Source organism: Protopterus annectens, chromosome 5.part0 (genome assembly GCF_019279795.1).
Source record: "Protopterus annectens isolate FY-2018-M chromosome 5.part0, PAN1.0, whole genome shotgun sequence".
NCBI lineage: Eukaryota > Metazoa > Chordata > Ceratodontiformes > Protopteridae > Protopterus > Protopterus annectens.
Window position 1 is genome coordinate 65039112 of NC_056735.1, and position 17459 is coordinate 65056570.

At 45.1% G+C, this 17459-nt stretch overlaps 1 protein-coding gene across 4 annotated transcripts in view; it reads left to right on the forward strand.

Moving 5' to 3' along the window:
• The window catches only part of ZNF654 (zinc finger protein 654), a 1580889-nt gene that overhangs the window by 1049713 nt on the left and 513717 nt on the right, over positions 1–17459 (forward strand). For all 4 annotated transcript variants that reach the window (XM_044072140.1, XM_044072137.1, XM_044072139.1 and 1 more), the window contains exon 5: positions 7792–7994. In XM_044072140.1, the coding sequence (XP_043928075.1) occupies positions 7792–7994 (203 nt within the window). The remainder of the gene's footprint in view (positions 1–7791; positions 7995–17459) is intronic.

Below are 17459 nucleotides of genomic sequence, written 5' to 3' on the forward strand. Positions count from 1 at the left end.
CACAAAGGGCCTAGATGCGACAGTGATGAACATGGCACATATCCTGGAATACTTGGCAGAAATGCTCCACAATGGCCTGTCTTACTCTTCCATTAAAATTCATGCTTCAGCAATTTCAGCAGAGTACAATACTGATCCACCTGTCTTTTCTCATCCTCTCCTAAGACAGTTTCTAAGAGGAATTAAAAACATCAATCCTCCAAGGAAACCTCCAGTGCCTACTTGGGACCTTAACTTCGTGTTGGAAAAACTAACTCTGCCTCCCTTTGAGCCAGCAGCATCTGCAGAACTACAGTTCCTGTCTTGGAAGACTGCCTTCCTTCTGGCCATAACCTCAGCAAGAAGAGTATCTGAGTTACAGGCCCTCATGGCAGTACAGCCATTTCTTATTTTTCATCAAGACAGAGTCTCATTGAGAACCAATCCTTCATTTATGCCAAAGGTGGTATCCAGGGTCTCATTAAACCAAGCTATTCACCTGCCTGCCTTCTTCCAAATCCACAAAACAAAGGGGAGAAACTTCTGCACACCCTGGACATAAGTTGCGCTACTACTTGGACAGAACTAAAAGCTACAGAAAAACTGACCAGTTGGTAGCATATGCTGCTGGTGCCCAAGGAAAAGCAATTTCCAAACAGACAATTTCAAAATGGATAGGGAATTGCATTCATTCTTGTTATTCCTTTCATGGAAAAGCTGTGCCAGCTAACATTAGACCTCATTTCACCAGAGCCACAGCCACCTCCACAGCTTTCTTAAGAGGGGTGGCTACCAAGGACATTTTAGAAGCTGCTACGTGGAGCTCCGTGCATACATTTTCCAAGCATTACAATTTACCTTTATATTACAGATCCAGAGCAGGCTTTGCTACGGCAGTCCTGCAGGGCATTTTAGCTACACCATCCTTTACATAGATCCTCCACACCCAGATTGGCTATGGTATTCTACCCATATGTGATGACTGCAGATGCATCCTTGAAGGACATAGTACAGTTTTGTACCTGCCATAAATGTAGATGTCCGATAGGTATGCATCTGCAGTCAGGTTTACCCTCCCTCCTTCCCCTCTTTGGTATTTATTGGGTACTTTTCCCCCTCTTAGCTAGCTGGGGTTATCTATTATGGTGCATTTGTTTTATATATATAGATATATGTCTATATATATATATATATATATATATATATATATATATATATATATATATATATATATATATGTATGTGTGTGTGTGTGTGTGTGTGTATATATATATATGTGTGTGTGTGTGTGTGTGTACATATATATTTCTGTGCATGTTTGGAATTTATTGCATTTCTCCAAATTTAGCCTTCCTTTGAGGGCACCTGGCATCTGGGGCAAGAAACACTGAGGAAGATGGCATCGGCTGACGCTTTTATACCCCAGGCGCTCTGACGTCGGGGAAAGGGTGACATCAGCCGACGCTGGACCCAGACTTTGGAATCCGGCCGACCGAAGGGCTGCCTGAGGCAGGACAAACCCATATGTGATGACTGCAGATGCATACCTATCGGACATCTACATTTATGGTAGGTACAAAACTGTACTTTACGCTTCTACTTGGACAGAACTAAAGCTTTTCAGAAAGACAGAGCAACTTTTAGTGTCATATGCTGCAGGATCACAAGGAAAAGCTATCTCAGAACATACTATTTCTAAATGGATATGCCATTTCATCCGTTTCTGCTATTCTCAACATGGCAAATCAGTGCCTAAGGGCATTAGGCCTCATTCCACCAGAGCAGCAGCCACTTCAGCAGCCTTCCTCAGAGGAGTACCAACCAAAGATATCTTGGAAGCTGCAACTTGGAGTTCACTGCACACTTTCACAAAGCACTACCACTTACCTCTTTACTCTAAGTCCTGAGCAGGCTTTGCCACTGCAGTTCTGCAGGGCCTTATAGCCTCTCCTAATCCTATTTAGCCCAGCCACCCATCCTCAGCTTTGGGATTCAACCCAAGTGTAATGACTGCAACAGTGAAACACGATGTACATAGTACAGTTGTGTACCTACCATAAATGTAGATGTCCTCGTGTGTATTCACTGTTGCAGTCCAGGTTACCCACCCACCATCCCCCTTCTCTTTGCTGGGACTTACCTGCACTTCTCTGTCCTATACAACCTATTTGGTGTATTTGCTTGTAGATAAAGAAAATGTTATTTTTGTGCATTTTTCTTGGCATATTTTTCAGCCTACCAATTTGGGGGCACCTGACATCTGGAGCAAGAAAAACTGAAGAAAATGGTGTCTGTTGCATCTTTTATACCCCTGGCGCACTGACGTCAGGGAAGAGGCGATAGCAACTGACGCCGGACCTAGACTTTGGAATTCTGGCCGACTGAGGGTAGCCTGCCAGCAGGATAACCCAAGAGTAATGACTGCAACAGTGAATGCACTCGAAGATCTACATTTATGTTAGGTACGCAACTGTACTTTTGGTGTTAAGGCGGAAGAGGTGTTAAAGAAAATGGAGGACAAAGCTAAATCTATGCAAACTGTTAAGGATTTCTTACAGGTACAGCCACCTAGATTTAGCAGACACTGGCCTACAAAGAACTGGCTCTTTCCAGTCTCAGAGAGACCTCAAAGGGGCAGATCCAGATGCCCTAGAAGCAGATCACAGCTGCAAGGATCCTACAGGTCTTAAGCAGTGGAGTGCTTCTACCTCCAAAAATGGAGAAGACAAAGCACAATCATACAGGAAACAGTCCCAATGACTTCCCCCTGCCTGCACCAAGCACTTACCTTCTGGCAGCACCCCTAGGGGGAAAAACTAGCACTTTTTTCTCAAAATTGGCACATTATAACCCAGAACAAATGGGTTCTAGACATAGTGTCACAAGGCTGCAAGTTTCATTTCCATACCTTGCCAAGGGCAAACGGTTGGCCAGACCTGCCAAAAAATAAATGGGCAGAGGCTCAAAAACAAAGTCGCAGCTCTCATGGGCATGAGGGCTATTGAACAAGTGCCACAGCACGAACAGGGACAAGGATTTTACTCAAAACTGTTCTTGGTACCCAGAAAGGACAAAGAATGGAAACCAATACTGGACCTGTCTATTCTAAACACTTTCCTGGATATACCAAAATTCAAGATGTTGACCTTACAGCAGCTTCTGCCCATGCTGGGCAGCAAGGCTTGGCTCGTGACTTTAGACCTAAAAGAGGCATACCTGCCTGTCCCAATCAGGCAATCATGCAGAAGATACCTCAGATTCAAGGCTGGCTCAAAGCATTACCAATTCTCTGCACTGCCCTTTGGCTTATCTACTGCGCCCAGGGTTTTCACAAAGTGCCTGGCACCAGTAATTGCATTCTGCAGACAGAGGAATGCAAATATATCCTTACTTGGACGATTGCCTCATACAAGCAGAGAACAAGGACATTCTACTAGAGCATCTGGCATTTATGATAAGACTTTTAACATGCCTAAAGTACACAGTCAACAAAAAGAAATCAAAACTAGTACCCTCTCAAGAGATAATATTCTTGGGTGCAAGCTTAAATACAACTGCCCAGATGATTTATCTCACTCCAGACAAACAAAGGCAACTATCTATTTCAAGAAAATGGCATCAAAGGCCTAGTTATCTACAAGAAAAATTCTGCAGTTCTGGGCTTCATGGCATCCTGCATCTTACTAATTCCATATGTAAGACTGCATATGAGGAAAATTCAATGGTACTTAAAAAGTGTCTGGACACAGCATTGCCACAGTCTGGAAACAATGATTACTCTAATTCCCTGCTTGCAACAGGAGTTTCAATGGTGGATAAAGGCTTTTCACCAAAACCAGGGACAGCCATTCCTCACTACTCCCAGCCAGGCAGAGCCTAACGACGGATGCTTCAGACTATGCCTGGGGGGCCCACATGGCAGGAAGAGGCCGTCAGGGCACCTGGTCCTCAAACCAAAAGCATCTACATATCAATCAGAAAGAGATGCTAGCTGTTCAAAATGCCCTGACAGCCCTCAAGGACCTACTTCATCCGGGACAACTACTGAAAAAGACAGACAACACCACGGTCATGTGGTACATAAACAACAAGGGGGCACTCATTCTTATCCCCTTGCAGACAAGCCATGGCTTTATGGGACACAGCATTGACTTACCAAGTTCATCTGCAGACACAATTCCTGCCAGGAAAGGAAAATACTCTGGCAGATGAACTAAGCAGAAACCTCATGGATCCCCACGAGTGGTACCTGGAACCACAAGTCTTCAGCATGATAACAAAAGAAATGGGGACACCCGGACATAGATCTATTTGCCTCCCCTCAAAACAATCAACTAAAAAGATTCTGCACAAGGACTTTTCACAGACAAGCATGGAAAGTGGACGCCTTATCTTTCAACTGGACAAACCTCTCAGTATATGCCTTTCCTCCACTGCCTCGCTCCCTCCCCAAGGTACTCCTAAAGGTCAGGCAGGAGAAACCAAAAATGATTGATTGCCCCAGACTGGCCACACCAGTACTGGTATCCGATCTTAATGAACTTGTCCCATGCCCAGCCTTGGCCTTACCTCAGATACCTCATCTACTGCCCCAGCAAAACAATCAAATTCTACACAGCCAACTCAGGACCCTAAACCTGGCAGCATGGCGGATAATGTAGCCATACAAACCACACCTCTCAGTAAAGCTGTGATGGATGTCATTTTAGAAGCCAGAAGACCTAGTACTAGAAAATCCTATGCTGGGAAATGGAAGAGATTTTTGCGCTTGGAACCAAGCTCAAGGAACTGATACAGCTTTCCCAAATATTCCTCAGATTTTACAATACTTAACTGAGATGCTGGGCAAAGGCCTATCTTTTTCATCAATTAAAATCCATTCTTCTGCCATTTTGGCTCATTACAATACTGAGCCACCACTCTTTTCTCATCCTTTATTAAGGCAGTACCTCAGAGGAGCCAAAAACTTAAGGCCTCCAAGGAGAACACCAATACCTGCATGGGACCTCAATTATGTCTTGGAAAAACTCACCTTACCTCCTTTTGAGCCAGCTGCTACTGCGGATATAAAGTTCTTATCTTGGAAAACCGCTCTGCTCCTAGCAATAACTGCTGCAAGACGAGTTTCAGAGCTACAGGCTCTCATGGCTGTGGAACCCTTTATCATTTTTTTTCCAGACAGGGTCTCTCTGAGAACAAACCCTACCTTTATGCCTAAGGTGGTATCCAGTGTAGCCCTTAACCAAACAATTCATTTGCCAACTTTTTATCCAAATCCACAGAAAATGGGGGAGAAATTCTGCATTCTTTGGACGTACACAGATTTCAGAAAGACAGAACAATTACTAGTGGCATATGCCACGGCATCACAAGGGAAGGCTATCTCCAACTGTTTCAAAGTGGATAGGTCACTGTATTCGTTTTTGCTACTCACATCATGGCAAACCAGTGCCCAAGGGCATTAGGCCACATTCAGCCAGAGCTGCACCCACTTCTGCAGCTTTTCTCGGGGGGAGTACCAACCAAGGACATTTTAGAGGCTGCTACTTGGAGTTCAGTGCATACCTTTACAAAACATTACAATCTGCCTCACTACTCTAAATCCAAGGCAGGCTTTGCCACTGCAGTTCTGCAGGGCCTCATAGCCACTCCTAATGCTGTTTAGCTCCAGCCCCCCAGCCAGAGCTTTGGGACTCAACCCAAATGTAATGATTGCAACATTGAAACACGAAGAACATAGTACAGTTGTGTGCACTTACCATAAATGTAGATGTTCGAGTGTATTCACTGTTGCAGTCCTGGTTACCCTCCCGCCATCCCCCTGTCATTCTACAGTTTATCTTTCCTTCCCTATTTTCTACAACCTATGTGGTGTGTTTGCTTGTAGATGAAGGTAAAGTTTATATTGATGCATGTGTGTGTGTGTGTATAGAGTCGGCTGCATGTTTTATATGCTTGACGACCTGACGTCATGGAAGAGAAGACAGCAACCGACGCAGGACCCAAGACTTTGGAATTCAGGCAGACTGCGGTAACCTGCCAGCAGATTATCCAAATGTGATGGGAGTTGGGAGTGTGGCCTAATGGTTCAGATGTTTGCCTTACAAACACAAGGTGCGGGGTTTGAGTCTCACAAGGGATAATTGGCTAGGCTTAAAATGGCTCGCAAGGGTAGTTAGCCTAGTACTAATCTATGAACCTATGAATCTATGAACCTATAATGACTGCAACAGTGAATACACTCGAACGTCTACATTTATGGTAAGTGTACACAACTGTACTTTTGGGTGGCCTAAGGGAATAGTATCTTTGTATTTAGTTCATGGTGTTTTAGTTATTCAATATGATCTGAAGAAGCAAAAGTGGTTTTGCAAAAGTGCTCATTATTTTTATTAAAGTTTTGGCTTGTTTTATCCAGTCGCTGTGTTTCTGCTGCGTTTTTTTTTTTCCATTTAATTTTTAGAACTAAGCAGTTTATTTCAGAGGATTTAGTATTTTTCTTGGCTACTACTTTAGCTGTGTTTAAGGCTAGTCTTGTTGACTGGGTATATAGATACAAGTTTACACCAGCTTTATGCAAGGCCTTGCTCAGTTTGGGAGGTAAGCAGCATTAGGAGATTTACAAGGGTGAACTTTTAAGGTAGTCTACTAAAGGTGTATATGCAGGAGTGGCCTTAGGTCAACTGATGCCCTAGGCAAAAGGGCTCCACGGCACCCCTTCCTACACCCACCCAGTGCCCCCATCCAGATCTACCTACACCAAATAAATGCTGGAAAAGTGCCCCTGCTAGAGCAGCGCCCTAGGCGGTCGCCTAGTTGGCCTGTGCCTAAGGCTGTGGCTATGTGTATATGGATAGACATCTTATGGTCCCTGTCATCTCTTACCTAGTGTACACCCTGTGCTCCTAAACAAATTAGCAGATTATGTTGAGCACCTTTCTGATGTCAGAAAGGTGGTTAACAAGTGTGCCTTTTTCTTTATGTTGGAGAACAAACACATGCACTACAGAGGTTGTAAGAAACCTGCATTTAGTGATGAGATAGTTGAGAGTTTAGTGACAGCTTTCCTGATTTATTTGTTTTATACATCCTTTGTTGACTAGGTTAGTGATCTATTTTCAGGGGACACCCAAGGTGGTATTTATAGTACTAGGGAAAATCTGGCCATTAATCACATCAGGGAACTTCCCTACTCTGATTGATGTTGCCATATCTTTCACATCCACCTTAGCTGCCACCATCCCAGACAGAGATTACCTTGGTTTAACATCTCCTCTGAAGGATGACATGCAGGAGTGCAACCCCCCCCCCCCTCCCCAATGTCAGCACTCCAGTCACCTGGAGTGGGAAAAAGAGCCCCAGCCTTCTGGTCTTCTAGCACCAAAGGCAAGTGTAAATATTGAGGTAATTAATGAAAGCCCCCATTTGGTTGGAGGCTTGCAGGGGGACAAGTACTTTCTCATTATGCCATTAGTTCTTTAACTGAGACTATGCAATGCCGTTGTACACACATGAATTTACTGTATGGTTGTATCTGTTTTGGCTGGCAGAACGTTCTTTAGGAAATTAAATGCAGGTGGCTATACAGTACATTTTGACATTTATTTCACACTCAAATCTTAAGTACTGGGATCACGAACAGGATGTTTTAGCAGACCAGAACTTTTGTGGCCACACTGGTAAGAGAGATTTGGCCGGTGGGTTAAGAGCAAAAGATGCTAAAATGTTTTTGAGTTTCATAAAGATGGTATGTAGTGTATGATGATCTGCAGAATGGGAGCAAGTTCTAAACAAATCTGTTTCCCCCCACAGCTGATGCATATTTGAGCTCTGAAAACCCACTTTTCTTCGAATTTCGTGCCAGGTATCTGACTGTCTGTGAGAGGATGCCTGAAGCATTAGCTCTCATCAAATGTTGTGTGGACCACCCTGCAACCAACAAAACTCTGTACTTCCATCAAGCCTATTTAACTTGTATTTGCAGGCCACCTATAAATCTTTACCTGCTGTTTGAGGTACAGTGTTTTTCATTTATGGATAGATTCGATTTGTAATGTCACTTTTTAGGTATGCTTTTCTTACTTGTGGTTTCATTCACATAATCAAAAGTGATTGTGCAAAGGTCTATAGTACAAGTTTGTAACATTTTCATCCTTGTGCATGTTATTTCAGTAGGCAAGCCGCCTTGAGACTCTGTTAATATTATACATTGATGCACAGTCATTTTCTGCTTCTTCACAAGAGTGTTATTTGTACATTGAAACTGCAACTAAAAGGTTCTAAATTAGTAGAGAGTAGTAGATTCAAAAGATAATCTAAATGTTCACATTGTTTAGGGTCTATCTAAAATTTTGAGCGCAGCCCCCACCCCATTTATTTTAACAAGAGTAGAGCCAGGTAGTTTATAGTGTTGTTCATTGTTGCACTAGTGTTGACTTTTAGGACTTCTGCCACAGAAATCCTGATGTCCATACCTACTTCCAGAGCTTTTCATCCTTCCTCCTTTAGGGAGGATGACAGTGTTCCACTTGGATGTCTGCGCACCTGTGGTATAGAGGAACATCTGCCTTGGTCATTATCTGATGATGATCATCGTGCATACAGCTGCAGTCATAACAGATGGGTTCTCCTGCCGTCAGGCGGGTCCTCGGTCGGCCGAATTCCAAAGTCTAGGTCCGGCATCGGTTGTCGCTTCTTCCCTGACGTCAGTGCGACAGGGGTATAAAAGAACCAGCCGACGCCATTTTCTTCAGTCTTTCTTGCCGCGCGGTGCCCGAAGCATAAGCAGTTCGCAAGTGCCGGTCGGCCAGCTTCTGAAATTACGAAAATTTTGCAACCGAAGTCTTCTTGAAAGCTAAGTACCCCATTGGGGAAACTTTTCTTGCCTCAGACCGATGTCAGACAAAGTTAATAATTGTATTTCATGTGTGAAGCAAATGCCGCATAAGGATTTTCATTCCCTCTGTATTCCTTGTTTAGGCCCAGACCACGACGTCTCGGTCTGTCGTTTTTGTGCTACATTCAACAAACGCACCATTAAGCGTCGGGCGGAGTTCGCCCAGCATTATTTTGGCAAAAAATTTAACTATATTATGTCGTCGGATACTCCAACTCCAGTTTTGTCTAAAAAGCGCAAAGATAAGGACCGACACACGAGGTCCACGGCCTCTACAGACACCACGCCAAAGCCGACTACAGGTAGTCCGGTTCTCAGCGAGGCACCTACGCAGCCGCTGACTACCGACGACACTTCATTGGCGGTGTCTTCTGTGCCCATGGTCGCAGGCTCCTCGGCCCACACCCCGACTACAGATATCGAAGCCACGCTTGGTGGTGAATCTCAAAATGTAGACAGGTCTGCCTCCTCTCTTCAGACCTTCCTCTTCTTTTTCCATCAAGGCTTTCACTAAGTCTAAAGCAGCCATGCATTCTAAGAGGCAAGCTACACAGGGCCCATCTCCAGGCCCTATGCCTAAAAAACAGATGCTTAAAATGGCTGAGGATTTAATTACTCTTATCAGGGGTTCTCAACTCCCCCCGGACAAAATGCCCAGAGTGGAGGAAGAATCCCCCTCCTCTGATCAGGCCTCCATTATATCAGAGCACTCTGATGAACAGGAACTTTCTTACTCCCCTTTTGAAGATTCTGATGCAGAGGAGTCCATTCCCTCTGTATCCCCCCCAGAGGATTACTCATTTGGGGAAACCTTGCATAACTTAAGGGAACACTTCCACTGAGAAGGCCAAGAGTACTCAGATTCCAAGAAAAGGCTTAGGGATTTTCTCTTGCTACCTCAGCACAGGCCTCTGGCTATACCTCCTGTCTTGGACATACTAGATGATGTGTAGTCGGAGGCCTGCCTTAACCCGGATTCTTTACCTCCAGCCCCAGTCAAGCCTGACTGGTACTACCGGGTTCCTGACTCACACCAATTTCTATACAAAAGCCATGCGGCTGACCCAGAAACTATCTCACAGGGCCCCAAGGGAATTAAGGCCTCCACTGCTAAAAATCTATTACCTTCCGAGAGAGATTCCAGATCCTTAGAAAGGTGGGGAAAAAAGGTATATACCTCTGCCACCTTAACCATGAGGGCATTAAACTGCCAGTTCCATATGCTAAAGTACCAACAGTTTCTGTCATCACAATTGAGAAGTAAAATGTCACAACCTGAACAACCAGACTTGAAGGAGTTGCAGGATTTGATGCATAGTGCAGAACAAGTGGGTAAACATACCTTGCAATGTGGTTTTGATGCTCCAGAGGCCTCATGTAGAGCTGCTGTTACAGGATCAGTCATACGTAGACATGCCTGGCTCAAGGAACAAACCTTACCAGATCATGTCAAAGCTAAATTACTAGATGCTCCTCTACAAAAGGATGTATTATTTGGTGCTAATGCTGAGGAGGTATTAAAGAAAATGGAGGAAAAGGCCAAATCAATGCAAACAGTCAAAGATTTTCTACAGGTACAACCCCCACGTTTCAGTAGAAATTGGCTTTCCATAAATTGGTCCTTTCCAGCCACGGACAGACCCCAAAGGGGTAGATACAGGCGCCCGAGGGGCAGAGGGCAATCCCAAGGATCGTTTAGAGGCAGACAATGGCAAGCTCCTACACAAAGAGGTGGTGAGGATAGTTCGCAGCCATTCAGAAAGCAAGCCCAATGACTTTCCCCTTTGCATGCCAAGCAAGGCTCAAATGGCAGCACCCTTAGGCTGAAAGCTTTCATTATTTTCAAAAAATTGGCATCCTGGACATTATAAACAGAGGCTACAGATTCCATTTTCACACCCTTCCAAAAATGAGAGGCATGCCAAACCTGCCACACAATCAAAGGGCAGAGGCACAAAGACAAATTTCAGATCTCATGGACATGAAAGCTATTCAAGAGGTACCTGTTCACGAACAAGGTCAAGGTTTTTATTCCAGACTATTCCTGGTACCAAGGAAGGGAAAAGATTGGAAACCTATTTTGGACCTATCCATCCTAAACACATTTTTACTCGTACCAAAATTCAAGATGCTCACTTTACAGCAGCTTCTTCCCATGCTGGGCAAGGAGTCTTGGCTGGTAACATTGGACCTCAAGGAGGCATACATGCATGTCCCAATCAGACAAAATTGCAGAAGATACCTCAGATTTCTTGCAGGTTAAACCCATTATCAATTCTCTGCATTGCCCTTTGGCTTATCTACTGCGCCCAGAGTATTCACGAAATGCCTGGCATCAGTAATTGCCTACTGAAGACTTCAAGGGATACAAATATGGGACCCCTATTTGGACGACTGCCTGATCCAAGCGGACAGCAAGCACATACTTCTGAAACATCTGGCTTATGTAGTAATGTTGTTGAATTCTCTGGGATACACAGTCAACAAAAAGAAATCAAGGCTAATACCCTCTCGGAAAATAATTTTCCTGGGTGCCAACTTTGACACACCCAGATGGCCTACCTCACGCCAAAGAAGCAGGGGCAACTAACTCAATACTTCAGAACACTAGCAAATTTCACCAGGCTGACTGCAAGGAAAATCCTGCAGGCTCTAGGATTCATGGCATCTCGCATCCTACTAATCCCATGTGCAAAGCTGCATATGAGGAAACTTCAATGGTGCCTGAAAAACCTATGGTCTCAACACAGTCTCAGCTTGGAAACAATAATACCACTAATTCCATGTCTTCAAAAGGAATTTCTGTGGTGGGCTCAAGCATGCCAAACAAACACAGGTCTCCCATTCAGCAAGCCTCAAGCAAATCAAGTCATCACAACAAACGCCTCAGACTACGCCTGGGGGGCGCACATGACAGATCGGTGCATTCAGGGCAAATGGTCCGAAAAAGAAAAGCACCTTCACATCAATCAAAAGGAAATGCTAGCAGTAATAAATGCTATTATAGCTTTCAAAGACCTTCTGCATCCAGGTCAACTATTGATAAGGACAGACAACACCACAGTAATGTGGTACATAAACAAACAGGGAGGAACCCATTCATACCCCCTGTGCAGGCTGGCCATGTCACTTTGGAACATGGCTCTGGACTTACAAATCGAACTTCAAGCACAGTACTTGCCAGGCAAGGAAAACACGCTGGCAGACAGCCTAAGCAGAAATATGACAGATCCACACAAATGGAAGTTGCATCCTCAAGTTTTTACAGAGATAATTCAAGCATGGGGAAGGCCAGACATAGATCTCTTTGCCTCCCACAAAAATCACCAATTGACAAAATTCTGCTCAAGGATTTTTCATCCAAAGGCCTGGAGAGTGGACGCTCTCTCTTTCAGTTGGACAACGACAGTTTATGCCTTCCCACCTCTTCCTCTGCTGCCCAAAGTTCTATTAAAAACCAGAGCAGACAGACCAAAGATGATTCTCATTGCTCCAGATTGGCCAAGACAACACTGGTACCCACTCCTGAGGAGCCTGACGCATTCCCCACCATGGACCCTGCCTCTAATGCCTCTTCTTCTGACTCAGCACAGCTTCAAAACTCTTCACAGTCAGCTGAAAACACTCAATCTGGCCGCATGGAAGATTCCTTAACATCACAGCAGACCCTACTCTCCAAGGAGGTGCAGGATGTCATTTTGGAGGCCAGAAGGCTGTCTACTAGAAAAGCTTATTCCGCAAAATGGAAACGGTTTTGTGCCTGGAATGAGAAAAAGGGCCAGAATCCTGGAAAACTGAATTTACCTCAAATATTACAGTATCTAGCTGAGCTGCTAAGCAGTGGACTTTCATTCTCCTCCATCAAAATTCATACCTCAGCCATTTCTGCAGAATACAACACTGATCCACCTTTATTCTCTCACCCCCTCTTAAGACAGTTCCTCAGAGGGGCTAAGAATATAAAACCCCCATGGAAACAACCAATACCTGCTTGGGATCTCAATTTCATTCCAGAAAAGCTGACCTTGCCTCCTTTTGAGCCAGCTGCCTCAACAGATTTGCAATATTTGTCCTGGAAAACAGCTTTCCTTCTGGCTATTACCTCAGCTCGTAGGGTATCGGAACTACAAGCCCTCATGGCTGTGCAGCCTTTTATCATCTTCCATCAGGACAGAATTTCCTTACGAACCAACCCGTCCTTTATGCCAAAAGTGGTATCCAGGGTAGCTTTGAATCGGGCTATACACTTACCTACCTTTTATCCTAATCCTCAAAACAAATGGGAGAGATTACTACATTCCTTGGACATCCACAGACAACTGCGTTATTATTCGGACAGAACAAGGCCTTTCAGAAAATCAGAACAGCTCTTTGTGTCCTATGCTATAGGAGCTCAAGGGAAGCCAATTTCCAAACAGACCATCTCAAAATGGATAGCCCACTGCATACGCTTTTGTTATTCTTTTCATGGCAAAACTGTACCTACAGGCATCAGATCTCACTCCACAAGGGCCACAGCTACCTCTGCAGCTTTCCTCAGAGGAGTTCCTACCAAAGATATTTTGGAAGCAGCCACTTGGAGTTCTGTGCATACCTTCTCCAAGCACTACCACCTTCCCTTATACTCCAAATCTAGAGCAGGCTTTGCCACTGCAGTCTTGCAGGGCATCCTGGCTCCTCCTAGTTTCACCTAGTGCCTACCACCCCTTTCTTGGCTTTGGGATTCTACCCATCTGTTATGACTGCAACTGTATGCACGATGAACATAGTACAGTTTTGTACCTACCATAAATGTAGATGATGTCCTTCAAGGATGCATCTGCAGTCCTAACATATGGGTTGTCCTGCCTCAGGCAGCCTTTCGGTCGGCTGGATTCCATAGTCTGGGTCTGGCCTCGGCTGATGTCGCACTTCACCCGACGTCATAGCTGCTGTTTATTGGGTATAAAGGCATCAGCAGACGTCATTTTCCTCAGTCTTTCTTGCCGCGCGGTGCCCGAAGCAGAAGCTGTTCGCAAGTGCCGGTCGGTCAGATCCAGAGATTCCTACTACCGAAGACTTCTAAAAAGCTAAGTACCCCGTTGGGGACTCTTTCTTGCCTCAGCCGATGTCAAAGTAAATAATTGTTTAACTTGTGGGAAACAAATACCTCATAAGGATTTCCACTCTTACTGCCTTCCTTGCTTAGGCCCAGACCACGACGTATCAGCTTGTTTAGCCTGTGCTTCCTTCAACCGACGGACACTTAGACGTTGGTCGGAGTTTGCAGAGGAGTTTTTTGGTCCCGCTTTTGCATACAAAATGCCGTCGGAGACTCTGACTACTCAATTAGCTAAAAAGCGCAAGGAAAAGGACCGACATTCGCGGCCTGCGGTTTCGGCTGAAACCACGGTTAGGCAACCGTGAATGTCTCTGTTTCGGCTGAAACCGAGCCCCCGGTTCCTCCTTCGGCCGAAAGCATGCCTCCGATAGCCGAGGCCTCACAGAGCATGGCTGAATCTGCTACTGAATTTACTGCTACAGAAGCAGGCACCCAGGATTTGTCAGACACTATTCCTTTAGACATATCTACCCCTGCACGTGGGGCTGCTAGACCCCCTGCTTCCATGTCTATCAAGGCTTTTGCCAGGGCTAAAGCAGCTAAATCTTCTAAGGCCTTGCCTGCCAAAACTCCTTCACATAGGCCTACCTCTAGTTCCCAAATACTCAGCCTGGCTGAGGATCTCATTTCTTTGATCAGAGGATCCCAACCTCACCTAGACAGTGCCTCTCAGCCCCCTCCAGACAAGAGGCCTAGGACTGAACCCCCGGAACCTGTCTCTACAGATTATTCCTCGGATGACTCAGACATTTCAGACCCTCACGAAGGCCCATATTCTCCTTATGAGGATTCTGATGCAGAAGACTCCATTCCTTCTGCTTCTCCTCCTGAAGAATTTTCCTTTGGGGAAACCTTGCATGCTATGAGGGAACACTTCCAATGGCAGGGCCAGGATTTTTCAGATTCAAGGAAAAGGCTAAGGACCTTTTTACACTTACCTCAGCATAGGCCTCTAGCCATTCCGCCAGTACTAACAGTTGTTGAAGATGCATATAATGATGCCTGTACTGCTCCTGATTCTCTTCCTCCAGCCCCTGCCAAGCCAGACAGATATTACAGGGTCCCGGACACACACTACCATTTGTATAAGGCTCCTGTTGCAGACCCTGAAACCATTTCACAGGGCCCTAAAGGTGTGGCAGCTGCCTCTGCCAAAAAACCTCTTCCCTCTGAAAGGGAATCTAGAGCATTAGAGGGAATCTAGAGCATTAGAGGGATGGGGTAAAAAGGTTTATACTTCTGCTACTCTTTCGGCCAGGGCCTTGAACTGTCAATTTCACATGATTCAGTACCAGGAATTTTTGTTAGACCAGCTAAATAAAAAACTGTCTTCTCCTGAACCTTTAGACCGCAAGTCCCTTCAGGATTTGGTACATAACTCTCAGCAGGTCAGTAACCATTTCTTAAAATGTGGCTATGATGCACTGGAGGCTTCCTTTAGATCAGCTATGACTGGAACAGTGATTCGAAGGCATGCCTCGTTAAAAGAACAATCCTTACCAGACCATGTTAAGTCAAAACTCCTAGATGCTCCCATGGAGAAACAAAGTTTGTTTGGCTCCCCTGCACAGGAGGTTCTAAAGAAGGTGGAAGAAAAAGCAAAATCTGTCCAAACAGTCAAGGATTTCTTACAGGTCCAACCTCCAAGGTTTAGCAGAAATTGGCCTTCGAAGAACTGGTCCTTTCCAGACAACTCCAGAGCGCAGAGAGGCAGAAATATACACCCAAGAGGCAGAGGTCAATCTAGGGGTGCCTACAGGGGACGTCAGTGGCAACCTACCAACCAGAGAAGTACTGCCACAGAATCAACTACAACCACTTCCACAGGGCAGACGCAATGACTTGGCTCTAGTTCCGCCTACCAGGGAACAACTGGAAGCACCCTTGGGCGGAAAACTAGCCTTATTCTCCGACAACTGGCATTACATTACAGGAGACAAATGGACTTTACAAACAATAGACAAGGGCTACAGGTTTCACTTCCACACTCTACCAAAAAAGAGAGGAATGCCAAACCTACCACCAATCCAAAAAACAGACGCTCTGACAAATCAACAACTTACTAAGGATGAGAGCTATAGAAGAGGTGCCACCCATGGAAAAAGGCCAAGGATTTTACTCCAGGCTTTTCCTTGTACCAAGAAAAGAAAATCAATGGAGACCTATTCTAGACTTGTCCGCACTGAATACATACCTCGTTGTTCCAAAATTCAAAATGCTGACCCTCCAGCAGCTTCTTCCCATGCTGGGCAAAGGAGTCTTGGCTGGTGACTCTAGATCTCAAGGAGGCATACCTGCACGTCCCTATACGACCAGATTGCAGAAGACACCTCAGATTTCTTGCAGGATCAGAGCATTATCAATTCTCAGCATTGCCTTTTGGCTTATCTACTGCGCCCAGAGTATTCACAAAATGCCTGGCATCAGTAATCGCTCACTGCAGAGTACAGGGAATCCAAATTTATCCATATCTGGACGACTGCCTGTTACAAGCGGACAACAAAAGCAAGCTGACAACAGATTTACAAAGTGTCATTTACTTGCTACAAGCCCTGGGATACACAGTCAATTTACAAAAGTCAAGGCTGATACCATCCCAAACAAGAACTTTCTTGGGCGCGGAATTGAACACAGTAAAGCAAATGGCATTCCTAAATGCAGAAAAACAAAAAGAGCTCCCTCTTTACTTCTTAGCATTAACAAAGCAGAACAAACTAACAGCAAGAAAAGTTCTGCAGGCCTTGGGCTTCATGGCATCATGCATAATCTTGGTCCCACATGCCAGACTGCATATGAGAAAGTTACAGTGGTACCTAAAGAATTTATGGTCTCAACACAGGCACAGCTTAGAAACAGAAATACCACTAATCCCATGCCTAAAACAGGAGTTCCTATGGTGGGCTCAAGCATGCCAGTCAAACCCAGGCTTACCCTTCCACAACTGTCGAGCAAGCCAAACCATCACAACGGACGCCTCAGACCTAGGATGGGGGGCGCACATGCTGGACAAATGCGTACAAGGACTGTGGACTCAGGACCAGCTGCACCAACACATAAACCAAAAAGAAATGCTGGCAGTAAAACTGGCAATCCAAAAATTCAGACCATTCCTCAAAGAAGGCCATCTGATGATAAGGACAGACAACACCACAGTCATGTGGTACATCAACAAACAGGGAGGCACTCATTCATACCCCCTATGCAGAATGACTTTGGACCTTTGGAATCTGGCTCTCGGCTACAACATCCAGTTACAGGCAATATTTGTACCGGGAAAAGAGAACACCCTAGCAGACATTTTAAGAAGGACCACCTCGGATGCCCACGAATGGATGCTACACCCGGACATCTTCAAGGCCATCACAAAGAAATGGGGAATGCCACAAATAGATCTATTCGCTTCCCCACGCAATCACCAGCTCAAAAAATTCTGCACAAGGACATACCACCCACTTGCATGGAAGGTGGACTCTCTATCCTTCA